We start from the raw sequence: 25,846 nt of genomic DNA, 5'->3' as shown, positions 1-25,846 counted from the left end.
TAACCCAGTTATAAACTTTTCACCGCACAGAGACAGATATGAACAGTTAAAACTGAAATACGTGAACGTTATGGGTAAAGGGAAAAACTGGGAAAATAGTTCAGTGGTGCATGGCTGAGATAGTTCTTGTGCTGGTCAGAGCACTACTTTTCAAGATGCTTTCACTTGTTTGCAGGAGGCTTAGATTGACTTATAAAAAGTCTTTGACTTATTAATTAAATGTCACATCCTACAGTAACTGCTGAAGAAAAGGTAAACTGGTTTTCTTTAGGCTTAAAGTTTTTACTATAGACAACAGAGAGACTGCTCCTGAACTGATAGGGATCTGAGGCTTCTCCCTAGTTCTTTTAAAGCCCAACCTGTACAGCTTCCTCAGAACCAATTCACAGTGACCAGTTATTCTCTGCCATCTGCTTGTTACTGGCTAAATCTCCGTTTATACACACCATGGCTCCAGTTCATCTGCATCATCTCCTCCCACAGCTTGAACTTTCAGCAGTCTAAACAGGCTCTGGTGATGTAGCAATGGTGGGAGCTTGAATGCTGTTATATTTAGAGAACAGCAAGTTCATATTCCATGGAGCCCCACAGCCAAATCCTGGGGCAATCGTAATAATCTGCTGTAGTACAGATTGTTACTTCAGTAAGAGGAAGCTAAGCACTTTGAGCATGGCTGCAAGTCTCAGTGCTCACAGTCTGAGCCTTCATTGGAGCAAGCATGAATCACTTTACACTTGTATGAGTTTTCACTGGACCACTGAAGCACTGGATGGCAAATGCAGCTGGATCTGCTAGCAGTGCTAATCACCACCTCTGTGCCGGAGAGAATGGCTTTCAGCTCTGCATGATACTGTGCTGCATTGGAGCTGGATTCCTCTATATTCCATCTTAGTGACTGAAGGCTCTGCAGTACAAACCTATCTCAATATATATATGTCATCAGCGTTTTCCTGAAAGCTCACATCAGAGCACTTACCTGAGCCCTGATGTATCAAACTCATTGATCACTTTACCCTTTGGGTGAGATGGCACATAAGCTATCCTTGCCCCTAATCCTGACTGCAGTCCACTTATGCCTGTTAACTCTACACATGCAGATTCCAGCCTTATGCTTACTGATGGTACAAAGACAAGAAGACACGGGTTTAAGATTTTGGGCAAGAGTTGAGGGGAATGTGAGGATGAACTTCTTTTATACAGCAAGTGGTAATGAGCTGGAACTTTCTACCCGTGAGGATAATGGAAGCAGAGGCAATTATATGACCCCTTGTTTGAAGCACATAAACTTTCAGGGTCAAGGGGATTGAGCAGCAGGGGAAAGGAGGAGGACCACATTTCTCTACTGGGAACCGCGAGGGACTCAATGTGGTTGAATGTTCTCCTTTGTGCAGTGGGTGCATCTGTGACATGGTTTTAAATTAGAGAAAACTGCATTTAAAGGAGAGTTTGTAAAATGTGTATTCATAATATCTTGTTTTCCAGGCCATGGAGTTAGGAATGACATCTGCCTACTATCATTACATCTTTACATCTCTGGTAAAGTATTGTCTGTCAATGTAAATGTTATTTATCTGGTAGAAGGATGGAGGGTAGATATGAAGGAAGGAAAGGAGGAAAGGCATTGAGGTTTTGAAGGATGGAGGCAGAGAAGATGGGAGAATGAGAAGTCTCTGATGGAGAAAGCAGAACTGTTTGCTTCCAAGCTAGGGCAGGACTTATACAGTAAATTGTAGGGCCCTAGGTAGTATTGTTGAACAGAGAGACCTAGGGATTCAGGTATGTAGTTCTTTTAAAGTTGTGTCACAGGTAGACAGCGTGGTTAAGAAGGTGTTTAGTACACCTGCCTTCATTGTTCAGACCACTAAGTATAGGAGTTGGGATGTCATGTTGAGGCTGCACAGGGACTTGGTGAGGCTACTTTTGGAGTACTGTGAATAGTTCTGGTCACCCTGCTACAGGAAGGATATTATTAAATTGGAGAGGGTTCAGAAAAGACATACCAGGATATTGCCAGAGTTTGAGTTATAAGGAGAGGCAGATAGGCTGGGATTTTTTTACTGGAATATAGAAGGTTGGGGGGTGACCTTATAGATGTTTATAAAATCATGAGGGAGCATAGATAAAGTAAATATCAAAGGTCTTTTTCCTAGGGTTGGGATACAGATAGATCTGTATCAGGGGAGCATATTTTTAAGGTGAGGGGAGAAAGATTTAACAGGGACCTGAGGGGCAATTTTTTCACATAGGGGTGGTTCGTATGTGGAATCAACTACCAGAGGAAGTGGTGGATGCAGGTACAGTTACAATGTTTAAAAGACATTTGGACAGGTACATTGATAGGAGAGGTTTGGAGGAATATGGGCCAAATGCAAGCAAGTGGGATTAGTTTGGTTTAGGAAACTTGGCCGGTATGGATGAATTGGTTCGAAGGGTCTGTTCCGTGCCGTATGACTCTATGCCCCTAAGTATGAAGACAGTGCCATCATCACCAATAATGCCAGAATTTATTGCTCATCCCTAATTACCTTGAAATGCTTGCTCAGTCATTTCAGAGAGCAGTTAACAGTCAGCTCCATTGCTGTCAATCTGAAGGCACTCAGGCCAGACATGGTGAGGATGGCAGATTTCCTTCCCTGAAGGACATTACTGAATATGATGGGGTTTTTTGAAAATTCATGGTAGTTTTATCGTACCATTATAAAGACCTGCTTTATATTGCAGACTTTATTATTCTAATGCCATGGTGGGATTTGAACTCACATCTTCATGATATTTATTTGAGCTTCTAGATTTCTAGTCTATTGACATTTACACTATGCCACCAATTCCCCAGTAATAGCTAGTTAGAGTCATTGAGTTCTTACAGTACAGAAAAAGGCCCTTCAGCCATCTATTCTAATCCCATTTTCCATCACTTGGCCGATAGCCTTGTATACTGTGGCTCATTTTCAATAACCGATCATTTTTGAGGGTTCTGGCCTCAGGCTTTTAGGCATTGAGTTTCAGATACCATACCCTCTGGGTGAAAAACATTTTTCTCAAAGCCCTTCTAAACCTCCTGCTCCTTGCCTTAAAACTATGTCCCCTCCACTAAGGGGAAAGATTTCTCGCAATATACCCTCTCTATGCTCCTCAAAATTTCATACACCTCAATCAGATCCCCCTCCGCCTTCTCTACTCCAAGGAAAATAACCCCAGTCAATCTAGTTTCTCTTCATAGCAGAATAGCTCCAGCCCAGCAACATCCTGGTGAATCTCCTCTGCACCCTCTCTAGGGCAATCACATCCTTCCTATAGTGCGATGACCAGAACTACACCCAGCACTCCAGCTACAGCCTAACCAATGTTATATTCACTGTATCATAACCTCCTTGCAATTGTATTCAGTGCCTTGACTGATAAAGACAGTTATGCCATATGCCTTCTTAACTGCTTTAGCTATCTGCTCTGCAGCCTTCAAGGATCTATTCTTTAATTTAGCAGCAACTTTTGTAAATGCTGAAAAGATGGATGAAGTTCAGGTTTATGGTACGTCTTTTAAAAAAATCCAAGATTAGGTCCAGTGGAGTTTTCTTGATCACAAATGATGATCTTCAGCAAATAGGTAACATTATGAATGTTCTACTCACCTTTAGTGAAGAAGGATAAATGTGTTTGTTCTGTTTAAGACTCAAGACTACAGCAAGAATGAAGATGATAGCATTCCTAATTAAATTATGTTTTACAAAAACAAAGTTGCTGGAAAAGCTCAGCAGGTCTGGCAGCATCTGTGAAGGAAAAAACAGAGGTAAAGTCTGTGAAGGATAAAACAGAGTTAAGGTTTTGGGTCCAGTGACCCTTCCTCAGAACTGGGTAAAGTCTGTGAAGGATAAAACAGAGTTAAGGTTTTGGGTCCAGTGACCCTTCCTCAGAACTGGTTGCCAGACCTGCTGAGCTTTTCCAGCAACTTTGTTTTTGTTCCTGATTTACAGCACACGCAGTTTTTTCGGTTTTTATTAAATTATGTTTTACATGCCTTTGTATCATTTCCCTGAAACCAGAGAAAGTTTACAGCACAGAAAGGGACCACATGGCCCACCCTATCTGTACGCTTAAAAAATGAGCCCAACTTCTTCCACTTCCAGCATTTGGTCCACACCCCTGCAAGTTATGGCACTGAGAAGCATATCAAGACCCCTTTTGAATGAGTCAAAGGTTTTGCCTCTAGTCCCTTTCAGGCAGTGAATCCCAAACTCTCACCATCTGGGTGAGAAATGGTTTGCTCATCTCCCTTCTAATCCTTATAACAATAATTTTGAATTGAAGCTTCCTGTTCACTGATCTCTCCACTAGGAGACTTAATCTTCCCGTCCATGTATTCCACGCTCCTCACAGCCTTGTATATTTCAAACAAATTTCCCCTCATCCTCCTCTGTTCCAATTGAAAATAATTCCAGCCTACCCAATCTTTCCTCATATCTGCAGTTTTCTAGTTCTGGCAACATCCTTGTAAATCTCCTTTGTAACCCCTATGGTACTTTCCTTTTTCTTGTGCCACATCCTTTCTACAATGAGATGAGCAGAGCCAGACACAATTCTCAAGTCATGGCCTAACAAACGATTTATAGAGCCCCAGCATAAATTCCCTGCTCTATGTTCTGTGCCTCAGCTAAATAGTCTCCCTTCAAGGGTCTACATATGGTAAAATCTTTTGTAGACTGAACATTAGTAGAAAACTTCTTCTAAAGTATATGTAATGTAATCTACATTCAGAAGTAGTAAGTATCGTTTGGGATGGAGAATAACATACATTATTTGAGAAATCAATATTCATTAATTGATTAAATAAAAATAAAATGCTGCAGATGCTAGAAATCTAAAATAAAAGCAGAAAGCATTGGAGAAACTCAGCAGGTCTGGCAGCATCTGTAATAAGATGAAGAGAGTTAAAGTTAGGAGTCCACACTAGGCTCCAAGGAGTTATCATAACGGACTCAAAATGTGTTTCTCCAGCATTTTCTGTTTTTATTCTTTAACTGAAATGTAGTGTAACAGATGTCAGGATGGGACACCATACAGATAGAGGAGAAATTTTCAAGAAAAATCTGCCTGGACCAATCCTGTAAACATCCTCCTGAGGAATGCCCTTCTATTGTCATGGTTCTGATTGATTCATATAACCAATATTTTTGAGAAGGGTCTGAAGCAGGGTCACTGGACACAAAACGTTAATTCTGCTTTTTCTCCGCAGATGCTGCTAGACCTGCTGAGTTTTTGCAGCAATTATGTCTTTGTTCCTGATTACCAGCATGCACAGTTTTTTTTCAATTTTTAAATTAATGGTTCAGTACCCAGTGCAACAGCTGGTTTCCGCAGTAGAAAACTGTCCAGAAAAAGTCAAGAGCTTAATTGCCAGTCTGTATTGGGTTGATATGTAACATGATATTCGGGATTTTAATACTATCCTCAATCTTTAAGCTACTAAAAGGAATCAAACAGGATTCCTGCTCTTGATAACAAGGTGTGGAGCTGGATGAACACAGCAGACCAAGCGCATCAGAGGAGCAGGAAAGCTGACGTTTCGGGTCGAGACCCTTCTTCAGAAATGGGGGAGGGGAAGGGGCTTCTGAAATAAATAGGGAGAGAGGGGGAGGCGGATAGAAGATGGATAGAGGAGAAGATAGGTGGAGACGAGACAGACAGGTCAAAGAGGCGGGGTTGGAGCCAATAAAGGTGAGTGTAGGTGGGGAGTTAGGGAGGGGATAGGTCGGTCCAGGAAGGACGGACAGGTCAAGGGGGCGGGATGAGGCTAGTAGGTAGGAGATGGGGGTGGGGCTTGAGGTGGGAGGAGGGGATAGGTGGGAGGAAGAACAGGTTAGGGAGGCGGGGACGAGCTGGGCTGGTTTTGGGATGCGGTCGAGGGAGGGGAGATTTTGAAGCTTGTGAAGTCCACATTCATACCCTTGGGCTGCAGGGTTCCCAAGCGAAATATGAGGTGCTGTTCCTGCAACCTTCAGGTGGCATCGTTGTGGCACTGCAGGAGGCCCAGGATGGACATGTCGTCTAAGGAATGGGAGGGGGAGTTGAAATGGTTCGTGACTGGGAGGTGTAGTTGTTTGTTGCGAACTGAGCATAGGTGTTCCGCAAAGCGGTCCCCAAGCCTCCGCTTGGTTTCCCTGATGTAGAGGAGGCCACAACGGGAACAGCGGATACAGTATACCACATTAGCAGATGTGCAGGTGAACATCTGTTTGATGTGGAAGGTCTTCTTAGGGCCAGGGATGGGGATGGGAGTGAGGGGGGAGGTGTAGGGGCAGGTGTAGCACTTCCTGCAGTTTCAGGGAAAAGTGCCGGGTGTGATGGGGCTGGAGGGGAGTGTGGAACGGACAAGGGAGTCACGGAGAGAGTGGTCCCTCTGGAAAGCAGATAATGGTGGGGAAGGAAAAATGTCTTTCATAGTGAGGTCAGATTGCAGATGGCCGAAGTGTTGGAGGATGATGCGTTGGATTCAGAGGTTGGTGGGGTGGTACGTGAGGACGAGGGGGATTCTGTTTTGGTTGTTATTCTACCCGCAATAATCCATTTCAAGCCTACGGACTCCCACAGCTACCTAGAATACACCTCCTCTCACCCACCTTCCTGCACACCTACGCTCAGTTCGCAACAAACAACTACACCTCCCGGTCACGAACCATTTCAAATCCCCCTCCCACTCCTTGGACGACATGTCCATCCTGGGCCTATTGCATTGCCACAATGATGCCACCCGAAAGCTGCAGGAACAGCATCTCATATTTCGCTTGGGAACCCTGCAGCCCAAGGGTATCAATGTGGACTTCACAAGCTTCAAAATCTCCCCTCCCCCGACCGCATCCCAAAACCAGCCCAGCTCGTCCCTGCCTCCCTAACCTGCCCTTCCTCCCACCTATCCCCTCCTCCCAACTCAAGCCCCACCCCCGTCTCCTACCCACTAACCTCATCCTGCCTTCTTGACCTATCCGTCCTCCCTGGACCGACCTATCCCCTCCCTAACTCCCCACCTACATTCACCTTTACTGGCTCCAACCCCGCCTCTTTGACCTGTCTGTCTCCTCTCCACCTATCTTCTCCTCTATCCATCTTTTATCCGCCTCCCCCTCTCTCCCTATTTATTTCAGAATCCCCTTCCCCTCCCCCATTTCTGAAGAAGGGTCTCGACCCGAAACTTCAGCTTTCCTGCTCCTCTGATGCTGCTTGGCCTGCTCTGTTCATCCAGCTCTACACCGTGTTATCTCAGATTCTCCAGCATCGGCAGTTCCTACTATCTCCTGCTCTTGATCACTGTTTATAGTCCCCTGTAGGAAATGCAAATGTGTTCTCATTGGAGAATGCACCATGGGGTTCCATAGGCAAATAGCTTGAGAGCTTGTACTGTGATGATCCACATGTACAGAATAAATACAGAAGTTGTGTTAGATATTGGAGGGTGACCTGTGCTTCCTGAGAAGGGAAGAAGATTGACAGAAAAAATAAACACTAGAAATCTAAGTTTTTTTTTTATTCCTTCTTGGTCCCAGGAGTTTCCCCTTCTTCATTTTGACGGACTAGAAGAAGATCATGTGAATATATTGGGATTTTCCATCACTAACCCGGATCATCCACAGTATAATGATTTTGTCCATAGTCTGAACAAATCCTGGCAGGAAAATTGTGCACATGTATCTTATCCTGGAGCAGCAGTAAGTATCTCACCTAATGCAAATTGAACTGGGTTACAGTTTAATGCATAAATAACACTTAGTTTGAAATCAGTTAATTAAAAAACATGCGTGACGTCCATGTTTTCATTTCATGTACCCAAAAATGTTTACTTCTTTCCTGATTTTCTAAAGAAGGCTTTTCCCTGGTGCCACTGATAGAACTAATGCAAGTCTGGACCACTCCTGAAAATATCCTCCAAATGAGTGAGACTAACTGTTATCCTGGTCAGAGATTGATCTATATACACAGCATTTTGTGAAATACATGTTTCAGTTCCCAGTAAAACAGCTGGTGACTATACAACGAGATGTTCCAGACCAGTTTATGCTGCAGGTGTGCTCATTTGTTGAATTTGATGGTATTCTTGATCTGAGCTCCTGCTGCTCACTATTACAGGCTTTTTCTTTAATTTAGTCATGGGATGTGGGCATCATTGGCTGGACCAACATTTATTGCCCATCCCTAGTTGCCCTTCAGCAGGTGGTGGTGAGCTGTCTTCTTGAGTCATTTGCAGTCCATATGTTGTAGGTAAACCACAATACCATTAGTGAGAGAGTTCCGTGACTTTGATCCAGCAACCGTTAAAGGAATGATGGTTTTTAAAGTTTTGGCAAAGATCTGTAGTTCAGGTTGTGGGTGAGGTTGTTGACTTGCTCGCCGAGCTGGCTTGATCTCGTTCAGACATTTCATCACCGTGCTAGGTAACATCATCAGTGGAGCCTCCAATGAAACAATGTTATTCTACTCTGCCTGGAATTTATACTGTCTGGTCCGTTATGGTGAGTACTGTCATTTCTGGTTTTGATCTGTATGAGTTTGTATATGGGGTCCAATTCTATGTGTTTGTTGATTGCAATACAGGTGGAGAACCATGCCTCTAGGAATTCCTGTGTGTGTCTACTTTTGGCTTGGGCTACTATGGTTACCTTGTCCCAGTTAAACTGATGGCCTTCATTGTCTTAGTGTACCGATATTAAGGAGAGTTTATCATGTCGTTTTGCTGCTAGTTGATGTTCATGTATTCTGATGGCTAGTTTCCTTCCTGTCTGTCCAATGTAATGTTTGTGGCAGTTCCTGCATGGTATTTTGTCAATCACGTTGGTTCTACGTGTTGTGGGAATGGGGTCTTTAATCCATGTGAGTGGTGGGTGTTTGTCGTAGAGTGGCTGTAGGCTTGTGGGCCACCATGATTCCCAATGGTCTTAAGAGTCTTGTTGTCAGTTCCGATATGTTCTTGATGTAGGGCAATGTGGCCAGTATGTTAGGGCGTACTGTGTCCCCCTGTTGTCTGTTTAGTAGGCACCTGCGGATGAAGTTGCGGGGATATCCATTTATCGCAAGGATTTTGTGTAGGTGCTTTTCCTCTTTCCTGCTTGGTTCCAGAGCATTACAGTGTGTCCTGGCTCATTTAAACAGTGTTCTAATGCAACTTTGTTTGTGGACATTGGGGTGGTTGCTGTGGAAGTTGAGGATTTGATCAGTGTGGGTTGCTTTTCTGTATACCGAGGTTTGGAACTCCCCGTTGGTCATACGCTCAACTTTAGCATCCAGAAACGGAAGTTGATTGTTGTTTTCTTCTTCCCTTGTGAATTTAATCCCTGCAAATACGCTGTTGATGGGGTGGTGGATCTCTTCTAATTTGTTGTGTTTAATAATGACAAATGTGTCGTCTACGTACCAGATACACAGTTTAGGTTGAATGTGGGCGAGGGTGGTGTGTTCTAGTCTTTGCATGACTGCTTCTGCAATGAGTCCTGAGATGGGTGACCCCATTGATCTGTTTGTATACTTGACCATTAAAGACGAAGTGTGTGGTGAGGCACAGGTCTAGTAGTTTGAGTATGTTGTTATTACTGATGGAGCTGCTGGTCTGTATTGCTTCCTGTAGTAATGTGGCCACTGTTTCTTTGGCTAGTGGGATGTTGATTGATGCAAATAAAGCTGTGACGTCAAAGGATTCCATAATCTCAACGTTGCTGATTTTTACTTCTTGAGGGTATTGAGGAAATCTTGGGTTGAGTGGATGGAACGGCATGATCCGTCGACTAGGTGTTTCAATCTCTGTTGTAGGTCCCTGACCAGTTTGTGTGAAGGTGTGCCTGTAGGGAAACAATGGGTCTGAGAGGGATGTCTGGTTTGTGTACTTTAGGAAGTCCATAGAAGCGGGGGGTGTTCGTCCCTTCTGGTTTCATTCTCATGTAGCCCATCTTGGTTATCAGTCCTGCATCCTTTAGTCTCTTCAGTGTCTGGGTGGTCTTATTACCTAGCTACGGTGTTGGGACTATCTTCGTCTGTTGGTAAGTGGTTGTATCTGCAAGCAATGCCTGTGCATTCTTAATGTAGTCTGGTTTGTTCATAATGACGGTCATGCGCTCTTTGTCTGCTGGTAGGATTATGATGTTCTTATCTTTCTTGAGTTTCTCTAGTGCTTTTCTCTCTGATGTGTTCAAATTGTCCCCTTTGTTCCTGCTATGTAGTGTGGGGATTATAGTTTGTCAGATGGCTTGTTGTGTTTCGTCCGTGAGTTTGTTGTCTTTTAATGTAGTCTCCAGGGCGGCCATGAAGTCTGTTCTGTTCACATCTTTGTGGTTATAGTTCAGTCCGCGTAATAGGATGGCTTTCTCAGTTTCTGTGAGTTGTCTGCTGGATAGGTTTCTTATCCATCTGTCCGGTTTATTGTTGCCCTTGTCTTTGTGGTGGATCAGTTTGGTGAGTTTCTCCTGTAGCCTGTGTCTCTTCTTAGTTTTGGTTTTATGTTGATTGATGGTGATGGCCTGTTCTAGGGTTGTAGTCCACTGCTGGTCCGTAGTGTTTAGATACTGTGATTTTTGGTGTGAGATTTCCCATTCGTACCTGTGGTATATTTTCAAATCAGGAGGGTGAGTGATTTGGATGGGGATTTGCAGGTTGGGGTGTTCCCATCTATCTGCTGCCCTTGTCCTTCTAGATGGAAGTGTTTATGGGTTTGGAAGGTGCTGACTAAGGAGCCTTAGTGAATTTCATTATTGATTAACAAGTAGGGAAAATTAGAATAGAGAAAAAGTTAACTAGAAATATGAAAACTGATGATAAAGAGTTTTTGTAAATATTTAATGAATGAGGTAAGAAAATGGATCTAATAGAAGGGGAGACTGGAGAATTAATACATGGAAACCAAGGCAATAACAGATCAATTGAACAGGTATTTTTCATCAGTCCTCACTTTAGAGCATACAAGTCATGTCCGAGAAGCAGTGGTAAATCAGGAGCTAGAAGGGAAGGAGTAACTCAGGAAAATCATAATCATCGGAGGAAGCGGTACTGTGTAAATTGTTAGAGCTGTGGACTAGTAAGTGGTCAGATTCTGATGGACTTTATTGCTAGGGTCTTAAAAGAAGTGGCTGGTGAGATAGTTAATGTATTGGGTTTTAATGTTCTAAAATTTCCTTGATTCAGGGAAGGTCCTCATTAGACTGGAAGATAGCAAATATAACTCCTTTATTCAAAAATTGAGGGAGACAAAAAGTAAGATACAGTAAGCCTTTTAGCTTATCATAAGTCATAGGGAGAATGTTAGAATCTATTACTAAAGAAGTTATAGCAAGGCATTTAGGTAAGTTCAAGGGAACTAGGCAGAGTTAACATGGTTTGTGAAAGAGAAATTGTGTTCTTTGAAATAGCGTGCTGTAGATGAAGGGAAATCAGTGGATGTACTCTACTTGGTGGTAAGGTGCCACATCAAAGATTACAGCAAAAAATGAAAGCTCATAGAGCATCATATTGGTATGGACAGAACATTGGCTGGCTAACAGAGAGCAGAGAATAGGTGTAAATTGGCTTTTTCAGATTGGCATGATATGATGAGTGGTGTGCCAGAGAGTTCAGAGCTGGTATCTCAACAGTTTGCAATTTATATAAATGACTTGGATGAAGGGACAGAAAGTATGGTTGCCAAATTTGCTGAAGACATAAAGATAAGTGGGAGAGTACGTTGTGAAGAGGACACAAGGAGGCTACAAAGGAATATTGATAAGTGAATGAGCAAAGATCTAGCAAATGGAGTATAATGTGGGAAAATGTGGAATTGTGTATTCTGGCAGGAGGAATAAAAAAGAGGCTTATTATCTGAATTGGTGAGAGATTGCAGAGCTCTGAGATGAAGAGGGATTTGGGTGACCTATTGCATGAATCACAAAAGATGCAGGTATAGCAAGTAACTATGTAAATGGATGTAATGTTCTCATTTATCATGAGGGGAATTGAACACACAAGTAGGAAGGTTGTGTTTCTGGTATACAGAACACTGTATATCACATCTGGAGTAATGTGTACAGTATTGATTACCGTATGGAGGGATGTAAATGCATTTTAAGCAATTGAGAGAAGGTTCACTAGACTGAAAGCTGAATGAGGGGGTTGCCTTATGAGGAAAGTTTGGACAGACTAGGTTCGTATCGCTGGAATTTAGAAAGATAAGAGGTGACTTGATTGAAATGTGCAGGATACTGACGGATCTTGGCAGCTTCGATGTGGGGAGGATGTTTCCTTTTAAAAGCAAATGAACAATTAAGGGTCTCTGATTTAAAATAAGCAGCTGCCTATTTAAAACAGATGTGGTGACTTTTTTTATTTCACAGAAGAGTCTTTGGAACTCTCATTGTCAAAATGTAGTGGAAGTGTCCTTTGATGGACAACTGTCTGTTTTTCATCTTCAGGCCCGTGAGGTTAACTTCACTTCCTTGTCGATTTTATTATAATAGCATTCCAGAGCTCCTTCAGCCTCAACTTCAGTGTGGGCTGGCTGTAGTAACTTATTTAACCCTAGATTTGCTTCCTGGGCCTCGATTAACCAAGACAAGACAAACACTCCTTTTGAATTACCCTAATTCTTAAATAGAGTTTCAGCTACTCTAACACCTACTTCAGAGTATTTCTTTGACCTCTGGTGATAGACTTTGTTTAGCCATTGCTGTAGTCACAACACAGGACGGAAAAATACCCAGACCCTGTTCCTGTAACAATTCAATTTCTTCAACCTCAAGCAGACTTCTGGGATTATAGGCAAAACTATAACTATCACTCCTGCCAAATAATTCCCCAACAGTAAATCAACTTCATCAACATTGGAGTTTAGAGGAATGAGAGGTGACTTCATTGATATAGACAAGATTCTTACGGGACTTGAAAGGGTGGATGCAGAGTTGTGTCTAGGACCAGAAGGCAGAATCTCAGAGTAAGAGATTTTTCATTCAAGACAGAGATAAGGAGGAATTTCTTTGTCAGAGGGTTGTGAATCTGTGGAATTCGTTACCACAGAGGTTGGGTTGTTAAGTATATTCAAGGCAAAGACAGAGAGATTTTTCATCAGTAAGGGAATGGAGGGCTATACAGTAAAAGCAGGAAAGTGGAGTAGAGGATTATCAGATCAACCATGATATTATTGAATGGCAGGTCAGGTTTGATGGGCCAAATAGCCTACATCTGCTATTACATCCTATGGTCTTATAGACTTCCAACAACCACAACCATCTTCCTATGGGCCAGGTATGACTCAAACCAGCTGAGAGCTTTCCCCCATTTCCCACTGATTCTAGTTTTGCTGAAACTCCTTGATGCCACACTGAGTGAAATGCAACCTTGATGTTATGTGCTGTTCCTCTCATCTCACTCTGGAATTCAGCTCTTTTTGCATGTTGAAACCAAGGCTCTAATGAGTTCAGGAGCTGAGTGGCCTTGATGGAACCCAAATTCAGTGTCAGTGAGCATGTTATTGCTTTGCATGTACTGCTTAATGACATTGTCAATGAGACCTTCCATTACTTTGAGGAGAATTGAGAGTAGACTGATAAAGCAATAATTAGCTGGGTTAGATTTGTCTTGCTTTTTCTGCTATTTTTTCACATTATTTGTAGTATTGTAGCTGTACTGGAACAGCTTCATCAGGGGTCTGGCTAGTTCTGGAGCACAAGTCTTCCGTACTGTTGCTTGAGTGTAGTCAGGGCCCATGGCCTTTGCAGTATCCGGTCTTTTCAGCCGTTTCTTGATATGAATGATGTGGAATGAATTGAATTTATTGAAGACTGTCATCTCTAAGGCAGGAGGAGGCCATATAGATCATGCATTTAGCACATCTGGCTGAAAATTGTTGAAATGCAGCTAGTGTTGGGACTGAGTTGCTACCCACACCTACCAACTTCTGCCACTAGATAAAGTCTGGTCAGTTTAAATGTAAGTATTCGACTGTAGGTGAATACATAGAAACTCGGAGTAGGAGTAGGCATTTGGCTCATTGAGCATGGTTCACCATTCAACATGATCGTGGCTGATCCTCTATCTCAACGCCATACTCCCACTCTCGCATCAATTCTGCTTGACACCTTTAGCCTCTGAAAATCAATTTCTTCCTTAAACAAATTCAGTGATTTGGCTTAAACAGCTTTCTATAGTAGAGAATTACATGGGTTCACTATCTCCTTTGGTGAAGAAATTTCTCCAATCTCAGCCTTCTTGAGAAGAAGACACTTCTTATGGACAAACTCGTCAAGTAAAACATCACCCCTACATCCAGTCTGACCAGCCCTGTCAGTATTTTATACATTTCAATGAGATCCCCTCTCATTCTTCTAACTCCAGTGGATGCACGGCCAGTTGACACAATCTCTTCTCATAGGATAACCCCACCATTCTAAGAGTCATTCTGGTGAACCTTCTCTGACAAGTGTAACTTTTCTGGAAACCAAAACTGCACACAGTACTCCTTATGTGGCCTCACTGAGGCCATATAGAGCTGGCAAAGTTTGATCAGGGAGAGTCAGCATGGCTTTGTCAGAGGGAGGTCATACCTAGGAAATTAGATCAAATTTTGAGGAGGTGACCAGGTGTGTACATAAAGGTAGTGCAGTTGATGTAGTTTATATGGATTTCAGCTAAGCCTTTGACAAGGTCCAACAAGGGAGACTGATAAAGAAAGTAAAAACACATGGTACCTAGGGTAAGTTGACAAGTTGAATTTAAAATTGGCTCAGTGGTAGGAAACAGAAGGTGGTGATCAGATAAGCAGATCAGTGGCATGGAATTTAACCCTGATTAAGTTTGAAGTGATGCATTTTGGAAGAAGTAACAAGAAAAGGGATTACTCAAACAATGGCAGGACACTATAAAGCTCAGAGGAACAGAGAACTTGGGGTGTTTGTCCACAAATCCATGAAGGTGGCAGGGCAGGTTAATGGGATAGTTAAGAAGGCATACAGGATGCTTGCCTTTATCAGTCATGGCTAGATTACAAAAGCAGGGCGATTATGGTGGAGCTGTACAAAACTTTGGTTAGACCACAACTGGAGTACCGTATGCAGTTCTGGTCACCATACTGTAGGAACAATGTGATTGCACTGGTCGGGGTATGAAAGAGATTCACCAGGATGTTACCTGGGATGGAGAGGTTTAGCTATGAGAAATGGTTGAATAAGCTTGTGTTTTTTCTTTAAAGCAGAGAAAGCTGTGAGGGGACTTCATTGAAACAAAATCAAAAATTGCTGAAAAAACTTAGCAAGTCTGGCAGCAATTGTGGAGGGAAAACAGAGTTAACATTTTGGGTCCAGTGACCCTTCTTCACAACAGTAAAAAAAAACCATCACGTTCACCTCTGTGCCCATTTCTTTGGATAAGTGCCCTCTCCCCAACGCACAGATTCCTTCATCCACCTTCAATACTCTGCCTCCACCTGAACCCCTCCCTCTGGCTGTTTACCTGTACTTGACCTGTTCATTGAGAACTGTTGATGTGATATTGATCGCCTCAACTTCTCTGCCAACCTTACACATCTGAACCTCTCTCCCTCTGAACTGACTACATTCCATGCTTTCATATCCAACTCTGACTTTGTCATCAAGCCTGCTGACAATGGTGGTGATGTTGTCAACTCACACACTGACTTTTACATTGTGGAGGCTGAGCGCCAGCTCTCAGAAACCTCTTCCTATCTTCCCCTGGACTGTGACCCCACAATGGAACACCAGGCCGTTTTGTCCACAACAGTCTGAAGAAGAGTCGCTGGTCACAAAACGTTAATTGTGCTTTTTCTCCACAAATGCTGCCAGACCTGCTGAGTTTTTCCAGCAATTTCAGATTTTGTTTCTGATTTCCAGCATCTGCAGTTCTTTGGTGTTTTGTTTTGGGGACTTGATTGAGCTGTACAAGATTATGAAGGGCATGGACAGGGTGGAATAGAAAGCAGGTTTACATGGGATGCGAAGAAAACATTTTTCACCCGGAAGGCGGTGAGGTCTGGGATGCACTGCCTGGGAGGATAGTTGTGGTGAGAAAGCTCACAACCTTTAAAAAGTACTTAGATGAGCACTTGAAATGTCATGACATTCAAGACTATAGGCTAAGTGCTAAAAACTGGTACAAGTGTATATTTTGAGTAGTTTTTGATGGTTCAGGATCGATGTGCAGAAGGGTCTCTGTTTGATTCTATGTACTCAGACCTTTTTGCAATGAAGGCAAATGGTACATTTCTGCACCTACCTGTTTACAGTGACTGATCAACAAGGACACCCAGATCCCTTTGTATATCAATATTTCCCAATCTATCACCACTTAAATAATGGCAGTGTTTGCTGACACCTGCAGCTGCTGACAGCTACACATGGGCACTAATTCAGGAATGTTCGTGCATATGGTACCAAACACAAGATCTCACGTTGAATTTACATGTGACATCACGTGCAAATACAACATTGTGCTTGTGCAGGCAAGGGTATGCACTTCTGGTATGGGGTTCAGCGGTGGGGGAGAGGGGGTGCTGGGCACAAGATGGAGGGGATTCCCCTGCTGAGGATGTGGGCCCAGGAGTTGGGAGGCCCTCTACTCCTCCTTTCTCCCTACAGCCATGTTCCAAAGCTGCCCAGGCTCTCTACATGCCCCCACCCCTTCTCCAGTTCTCTCCCAGATCCTGAGCCACACACCCCGTCCTGTTCCAGCATCCCAATCCTGCCCCTCTCTTCCCATGTCCCGATCTCTTGCCCCACCCCTTCTTCCTGGGGCCCAATCTTTCTCTCTTTATCCTGGCTGTGGACTTTTTTTTTAAAAAATCATTCATGGGATGTGGGTGTCTCTGCCTGGACCAGCATTTATTGCCCATCTCTAATTGCCCAGAGGACAGTTAGGAGTCAACCACATTGCTGTGGGTCTGGAGTCACATGTAGGCCAGACTAGATAAGGATGGCAGATTTTCTTCCCTACAAGACATCAGTGAACCAGATGGGCTTTTCCTGACAATCATCAATGGTTTCATGGTCATCATTAGACTCTTAATTCCAGATTGTTATTGGATTCAAACTCCACCATCTGCCGTGGCGGGATTCGAACCCAGGTCCCAGAACACTACTTGGGTCTCTGGAGTTAGCTGCAGTCTAGGTCATCGTCTACCTATGCTGCATTCCCTGAAATAATTTGTTTGCAATTTAAAGCAATGTGTGGTGCACATTCACTGGTGTCAGCAAACACAACCTTAAATAATACTCTGCCATTCTGTTTTTCTGAATGAATTGGATCATTTCCACTTCTTTACATTATGTTGCATCTGCCATGTATTTGCCTGCTCAATAAATTTCCTTAAATCATCTTCAAGCCTCTTTACGTCTTCTGCACCATTCTCAATCCTATCTAGCTTTGTGCCATCAGCAAACTTGGAAATATTATGTTCCATTCCCTCGTCCCAGTAGTTGATTTTAACAAATGTTAGACAGAAACAGCTTGGTGAAATAGACACAAACAATTTAATAAAGATGAACAAAGTGTTGCACTTTGAGAGGAAGAACTTGAAGAAGTAGTGCCATCTAAATGGTATGGTTTTGGTGAGGCTGCAAGATCAAGATTCCTAAGACACTATATATGCAAATCCATGAACATGGCTGGACAAATTCATATATTATTTAGGAAGTATTTAAAAGATTAGCAGTGAAACCCATATATTGTGAAATAATTTTTAAAAAGCTAACAGTCATTAAAAGCCAGAGTTCGAAGTGAAAAAATGGTGGGATGGTATTATGCATCAGATGCTAATCAGCAGAAGCCACGAAGCAGGAGATGGGTGCTTTGGGAGATAGGAGGAAGAATCTGCGAGCAGTACTTTTTGAGCAGACAAATGAATTAGGAGCAGAAATAGCCTATTCAATTCCTTTTACCTGCTTTGCCATTCAGTAAGATCATGGATGATCTGTTTGTGCTTCAAATTCCATATTCCCATCTATCAATCAAGAATCTATCTACATATACATTTGCATTTTCAGTGACCCTGCATCCACTGACTTATGAAGCAGAGTTCAAAGCCAAACAACCTCCGACAGAAAAATTCTCCTGTCTGTCCTAAAAGAATGACACCCCCAATATTTACACAGGGTCCCCTAATTCTGGATTTGCCCCCAAGAGGAAACATAATTTCCAATCCACGTTGTCACAACCATTCAGGATCCTGTGCATTTCAATCAAGTCGCCCCTCTCTTCTAAACTCTAATCTATCCTCAGAAGACAACCCACTCAGACCAATTATTAATTTAGTAACCCTCCCCTGAACAGCCTCCAAAGCATTTACAGATGACCAAAGCTGCACACAGTATTTGAGATGTGGTCACACCAAAGGATAGCATTCTATTTGTCTTAATTGCTTACTGTACCTGCATATTAATTCCTTGTGATTCATGCTGTAAAACGACTAGATCTCTCTGCACCTTATACAGTCATAGAGGCTACAGCACAATAAAAGGCCCTTCAGCCCACCAAGTCTGCACCAGGCAAGACCATGTATCTAAATATTGCAATCCCATTTTCCAGCACTTGGCCTATAACCTTATATGCTTTGAATATGTCTATATACTACTTAAATGTTATGAGATTTTCTGCCTCTACTACCCTTTCAGGTAGTGAGTTCCAAATAACCACCACCATCTAGGTGAAAAAATTTTTCCTCACATATCCTAAAAATCTCCTGCCACACACCTTAGATCTATGTCCCAACGCTGAAGGGAAAGTTCCTTCTGTCTATCCGATCTATGCCTCTCATAATTCTATGCATCTCAATCATGTCCCCCATCAATCTCCTCTGCTCGAAGAAATGTAACCCCAGACAGTATAATCTCTCTTCATAACTATAAATCTCCAGCAGGGAAAATCCTGGTAAATCTCTTCTGCACCCTGTCCATTGCTATCACATCCCTTCCATTCTACAACTGTACACAATTCTTCAGCTGTGCCTAACCAACATTTTGTAGAGTTCCTGCATAACCTCCCTGATCCTAAACGCTATGCCTTGATTAATAAAGGCAAGTATATACCATATACCTTCTTAACCACTTTTTCTACTTTCCCTGCTATCTTAAGGGACCAATGGACATGCAAGCAAAGGTCCCTCTAATCCTTTGTTCTTCCCAGTGTCCTACTGAACATGTAACCCCTTGCTTTGTTTGTCCGGCCCAAGTGAATCACCACACACTTAGTCCAATTGACATTGAACAGCCCATCAATACCCTCCTCACTATTTACCACCTCACCAAATGGCATATCATCTATGAACCTACTGATCAACTCTCCTACATTCAAGTCTAAATGATTTATATGTATCACAAACAGCAAGGGCCCCAAAACTGAACCCTACCGAACCCCACTGGAAACAGGCTTCCTGTCACAAAAACAACCCTCAACCATCAACCTCTGCCTCCTGCCAGTCAGCTAATTCTGGATACAATCATCCAAATTTTCTTGGATCCTACGGGCTCTTACCTTTGCTATCAGTCTCCTATGGGGACATTACCAAAAGCCTTGCTAAAGTCCAAGTGAACCACATCAAATGCATTGCCCTCATCTACACACCTGGTAACCTCTTTGAAAAATGTAATCAAGTTGATCAGACTTGATATCCCTTTAACAAAACCATGCTGGCTGTTCTTGATTAATTCTTGCCTGTCCAAATGCAGATTAATTCTGCTCCTCAAAATTGCTTCCAATAGTTTCCCCATCACTGAGTTTAAACTGACCGGCCTGTAGTCTCCTGGTTTATCCCTTGTTCCTTCTTGAATAACGGTACCACATTGACTGTCCTCCAGTCCTCTGGCACCTCTCCTGTAGCCAGGAAGGAACTGAAAATTATTACTAGTGCCCATGCTACTTACTGCTCCCACCCCTCACCCTGCCTCACTGAACAGGGATACAATTAATCCAGCCTTGGAGATTTATCCATTTTTAAGCATGCCAGACAACTCAAAACCTCCTTTCTAAAATATGCTAATTTCTTTAATTATAACACAGTCCCTGATTTCTCTACCCACATGTCCCTCTCACTAGTGAACACCAACAAAAAATATTAATTTATAACTTTACCTAAGTCCTCTGGCTCCATGCACAAGTCACCACTGTGGTCCTTAATGGGTCCTACTCTTTCTCTAGGTATGTTTTTAGCCTTGATGTACTTGTAAAGTAACTTAGGATCATCATTCCCGTTAAGCTGGTTCCAGAGTCACTGCTGTGCTTGGTCTTGGATGCCCATGCAGCCAGTAAGAAAATTTGAACACATGCTGCTTAGGATTTTGCTTCATTTTCATAGAATCTCTACAGTGTGGAAGCAGGCCGTTTAGCCCATTGAGTCTACACCATCCCTCCAAAGAGCACCCACCCAGACCCACCCCCTACCCTATCACCCTGAATTTCCATTGAGTTCCACCTAACCTATTCATTCCTGGACTGTGGGAAGAAACCAGAGCATCCAGAGGAAATCCACGCACACACAGGGAGAATGTGCAAACTCCACACAGTCACCCAAGGCTGGGATTTAACCCAGGTCTGTGGTTCTGTGAGACAGCAGTGAGCTTCTGTGCCACTGATTTTACCTGCCATTATTATTTTATGCACCTTTTTGATCTTCTGCTTTCATTTTTAATCTTCTTTCTTGCACATTCTGTACTCCACTACAGCTTCTGCTGTTTTAAGCCCTTGGTGTCTGCGATTAGCCTCCCTTTTCCTTTATGTCAAATTCTGTATATCCCCTAATAGCCAGAATTCACAGGATTTGTTGGTGCCGCCCTTTTTCTTTATTGGAACATGTTGGTCCCATATTCTCCCTATTTCCTTGTTTAATGTGTTCCACTGCTCTGACACAGATTTACTTAAAAGTATTTGCTCCAGTCCACTCTGGTCAAATCATACCCAATCTTATTAAAATTGACCTTTCCCCAGATTAGAACTTTGAATTCAGGCCTATACTTGTCCTTTGTCCCATTGGGCAGACGCAGTCTGGGTTCATGAAGTGCAGGTGATGTTTAACTTAATTTACTGGAATTCTATGAAGACATTATGAGTGTAGTGAACAACGGGGACCCAGCAGGTGTGGTTTATCTGGATTTTGCAAAGGCATTCGACAAAGTGCCATACAAAAGGCTGCCGCACGGTGTTACAGGCAACGCATTACCATGAATCAAGGATTGGTTAACTAACAGGAAGCAAAGAGTGGGGATAAATGAGTGCTTGTCTATTTAGCAATCTGTGACTAGTGGTGTGCCTCAAGGATCAGTATTGGAACCGCAACTGTTTACAATTTATGATTTGGAGTTGGGAACCATGTGCAGTGTATCAAAATTTGCGGATGACACTAAGATGAGTGGTAGAGCAAAGTGTGCAGTGGACTCAGAAAGTCTGCAGAGGGATATAGATAGTCTAAGTGAGTAGGCAAAGGTCTGGCAGATGGAGTACAATGTTGATAAATGTGAAGTCATCCATTTTGGTAGGAATAACAGTAAAAGGGACTATTATTTGAACGGTAAAAAATTGCAGCATGCTGCTGTGCTGAGGGACCTGGGTGTCCTTGTGCATGAATCACAGAAGGTTGGTTTGCAGGTGCAGTGGGTAATTAAGAAGGCATATAGAATTTTATCCTTCATTGCTACAGGAATTGAGTTTAAAAGCAGGGAGGTTATGTTGCAGCTGTATCGGGTACTGGTGAGGCCACACCTGGAGTACTGCGTGCAGTTTTGGTCTCCTTACTCCAGGAAGAATGTACCGGCACTGAAGGGGGTGCAGAGGAGATTCAGTAGGTTGATTCCAGAGCTGAGAAGGTCGACTTATGAGGAGAGACTGTGTAGACCAGGGTTATATCCATTGGAATTTAGAAGAATGAGGGGAGATCTTCTAGAAACATATAAAATTATGAAGTGAATAGATAAGATAGAAGCAGGGAGTTGTTTCCACTGGCGGGTGAAACTAGAACAAGAGGACACAGCCTCAAAATTAGGGGGAGCAGATTTAGGACTGAATTGGGGAGGAACTTCTTCACCCAAAGGGTTGTGAATCTGTGGAATTCCCTGCCCAGTGAAATAGTTCAGGCTTTCTCATTGAATATTTTGAAAGCTAAGTTAAATAATTTTTTAATCAGTAAAGGAATTGAGAGTTATGGTGAGAGGGTGAGTAAGTGGAGCTGAGGCCATGAAAAGATCAGCCATGATCTTATTGAATGGTGGAGCAGGCTCGAAGGGCTAGGTGCCCTACTCTTGTTCCTGGTTCTTATGTTCTATAAAATCATAAGACATAGGGGCAGAAATTAGGCCATTCGGCCCATTGAGCCTGCTCTGCCATTCAATCATGGCTGATAAGTTCCTCAACCTGCTTTCACCCCATAGCCCTTGATCTCCTTGATAATCAAGAACCTGTCTATCTCAGTCTTAAATGTACTCAATGACCTGGCCTCCACAACCTTCTGTGGCAATGAATTCCATAGATTCACCACTCTCTGGCTGAAGTAGTTTCTCCTTATCTCCGTTCTAAAAGGTCTTCCTTTTACTCTAAGGCTGTGGCCTCAGGTCCTCGTCTCTCCTACCAATGGAAGCATCTTCCCAACATCCACTCTGTCCAGGCCATTCAGTATTCTGTAAGTTTCAATTAGATCCCCCCTCATCCTTCTAAACTCCAATGAGTATAGACCCAGAGTCATCAAACATTCCTCATATGTTAAGCTTTTCATTCCTGGAACCATTCTCATGAATCTCCTCTGAACCCGCTCCAGGGCCAGTACATCCTTCCTGAGATATGGGGCCCAAAACTACACACAATACTCCAAATGTGGCCTGACCAGAGCCTTACAAAGCCTCAGTAGTACATCCCTGCTTTTATATTCAAGTCCTCTCAAAATAAATGCCAACATTGCATTTGCCTTCCTGACTACTGACTCAACCTGCAAGTTTACCTTGAGAGAATCCTGGACTAGAACTCCCAAGTCTCTTTGCACTTCAGACTTCTGAATTTTCTCCCCATTTAGAAAATAGTCCATGCTTTGATTCTTCTTACCAAAGTGCATGACCTCACACTTTCCCACATTGTACTCCATCTGCCACTTCTTTGCCCACTCTCCTAACCTGTCCAAGTCCTTCTGCAGCCTCACCACCTCCTCAATACTACCTGTCCCTCCACCTATCTTTGTATCATCTGCAAACTTCACCAGAATGCCCACAGTTCCTTCACCAGATCAGTAATATATAAAGTGAAAAGTTGTGGTCCCAACACTGACCCTTGCGGAACACCACTCATTACCGGCTGCCATCCTGAGAAAGACCCTTTTTTTCCCAGTCTCTGCTTTCTGCCAGACAGCGAATCTTCTATCCTTGCTAGCACCTTGCCTTGAGCACCATGGGCCCTTATCTTACTCTGCAGCCTCCTGTGTGGCACCTTGTCAAAGGCTTTCTTGAAGTCCAGGTATAAAACATCCATTGGCTCTCCTTGGTCTACCCTGCTCGTTACTTCCTCAAAGAATTCTAGCAGATTTGTCAGGCATGACCTCCCCTTGATGAAACCATGCTGACTTTGCCCTACTTTACCATATACTTCCAAATATTCAGAAATCTCATGTTCTTATGGCTGATCATTCAACCCAATACACTGTTCTTGCTTTTGCCACATTCCCTTTGACCCCTTTAGTGCTAAGAACTACATCTAATTCCTTGAAAACATTCATTGCTTAGGCCTTAAACACTTCCTATTGAAGAGAGTTCCATAGGCTCACCACTGTCTGGGTGAAAAAAAAATCACCTAATCTCAGTCCCAGATGTCCTACCTTGTACCTTTATTCAGTGAATCCTGGTCTCATTTTGGAGTGGGACTTGACCAGGGCCCATCTGACTCAGAGGCAGGAGAGCTATTCACTGAAGCATTCCAGTTCCTGTTCTAATCAACCTGATCAAATATGTTATTGTGTAGTAAGTGGCACATGAACGTGGGCTTCTTGGTTCACAGATAGGGACCTACCACTGCGCCAAAATAGCCTCTAATAGTGCCTGGCTGACCTATAGGAAAGAGAAAATGTATTAATTGAATTCAACTGCCATGGTGGGATTCAAACCTGTGGTCCCAGAGCATTAGCCTGGACCTCTAGCTTACTCATACATGACGGTGGCTCAGTGGTTAGCACTGTTACCAGTGTTAGGGAAACCAGGTCCAATTCCACCCTTGGGCAACTGCCTCTGTCTGGGTGCTCTGGTTTCTTCCCATAGTCCAAAGATGTGCAGGTTACATGGATTCGCCATCGGAAATACAGGGCGACAGGGATAGGGTAGGTGTGGGCCTGGGTGGGATGTTCTTTGGAGGATTAGTGTGGACCCAAAGGGCCAAATAGCCTGCTTCCATACTGTTAGGATCTATGTCCTTTGGCTGATATTAAGAGCAAAGGCATCTCTCTCATTCTTTGGACAGTAAATCAAAACTTCATCATCTATGATGGAGAATTTTTCTTTCACTTGGAAAATAATGTTTTGAGTATTTTTGTTCTTTTTTAGTAATTGTTGATAATAGATCAAGCTACCGTTTTCTGAACTTGGCAGAATGTATCCAGATGCATAATAAGAAATTACCACTGCAAGGATTTCCAATTTTATTCAAGCTTGATGTCTGCTTCAATTTTTTTTAGTTACCAGTAAACCTTTAAAATAGAAGCAATTATTTTACAAATAGTGTTTCTGAGTACAGATAGTACTTCTGAACTTTGAATCATCTTTTAAACTCTCTCCAGAGGTAACCTTCTGTCTCTTGCATCTAGCTCTCCTCTGCCCTCTTGTTCGATGCTGTCTATGTCATTGTCACTGCTGTCCATGAACTTAACCGCAGTCAGGAAATTGCTGTTAAATCCTTGTCTTGTGGCTCAGCACAGATTTGGCAACATGGAACCAGCCTGATGAATTATCTGAGAATGGTGAGTAATCAGCACATTAAAAATCGAACCCCATTTAGGATTCTGCATATATTCTATAAAGTATCATTGCTCCAGATGGAACTGGAACTGATACAGTGTTCCTCCCTGTATTATATGCAAAACTGACATGATCTCTCCCCATTTGGAGCATGCATGGTATGGTTGCACAGGAACTTGATAGAATCTATATTGTCCTCTCCTACATTCACAGGACATTGACCTTATTTACGGCAAATGTTTTTTGTTGATAAACATGTACACCTCTGTAGAAGAGGGTGCCAGTTGAATAACTGACGCTCCTCCTTGTACCTGATCCAGAAGATTATTGTTCAATTCCCAAGACTTTGAGCAAGCAATCCAGACTAATACTCAAGTCCAGTCCTTGAAGGAGTGCCGCACCGTCGGAGGGTCAGTGCCGGACAGTCAGTACTGAGGGACTCCCGCACTGGCGGATGGTTAGTGCTGAGGGAGTGCCCCACTGTCAGAGGGACAGTACTGAGGAAGTGCTGTACTGTCAGAGGGTCAGTACTGAGGGAGTGCCGCACTGTCGGAGGGTCAGTACTGAGGGAGAGCCGCACTGTCGGACGGTCAGTGCTGAGGGAGTGCCGCACTGTCGGAGGGTCAGTGCTGAGGGAGTGCCCCACTGTCAGAGGGACAGTACTGAGGAGGTGCTGTACTGTCGGAGGGTCAGTGCTGAGGGAGCACCGCACTGTCGGAGGGTCAGTGTTGAGGGAGCACCGCACTGTCGGAGGGTCAGTGCTGAGGGAATGCCGCACTGTTGGAGGGTCAGTGCTGAGGGAGCGCCGCACTGTCAGAGGGACAGTACTGAGGGAGTGCCGCACTGTCGGAGGGTCAGTACTGAGGGAGAGCCGCACTGTCAGAGGGTCAGTGCTGAGGGAGTGCCGCACTGTCGGAGGGTCAGTGCTG

The 25,846-nt window shown here is 43.3% G+C and overlaps 1 protein-coding gene across 1 annotated transcript in view; it reads left to right on the top strand.

Moving 5' to 3' along the window:
- Nucleotides 1–25,846, top strand: part of LOC109937336 (glutamate receptor ionotropic, kainate 4) — a 152,845-nt gene that overhangs the window by 54,809 nt on the left and 72,190 nt on the right. Inside the window, exons 7-9 of the mRNA XM_048615532.1 lie at nucleotides 1,483–1,536; nucleotides 7,536–7,697; nucleotides 24,767–24,919. Coding sequence (XP_048471489.1) covers nucleotides 1,483–1,536; nucleotides 7,536–7,697; nucleotides 24,767–24,919 — 369 coding nt within the window. The remainder of the gene's footprint in view (nucleotides 1–1,482; nucleotides 1,537–7,535; nucleotides 7,698–24,766; nucleotides 24,920–25,846) is intronic.

Source organism: Rhincodon typus, chromosome 32, assembly GCF_021869965.1.
Source record: "Rhincodon typus isolate 14 chromosome 32, sRhiTyp1.1, whole genome shotgun sequence".
Classification (NCBI taxonomy): Eukaryota; Metazoa; Chordata; class Chondrichthyes; order Orectolobiformes; family Rhincodontidae; genus Rhincodon; species Rhincodon typus.
Note: the sequence above shows the minus strand (reverse complement) of the source record. Positions and strands in the feature narration are given on the sequence as shown.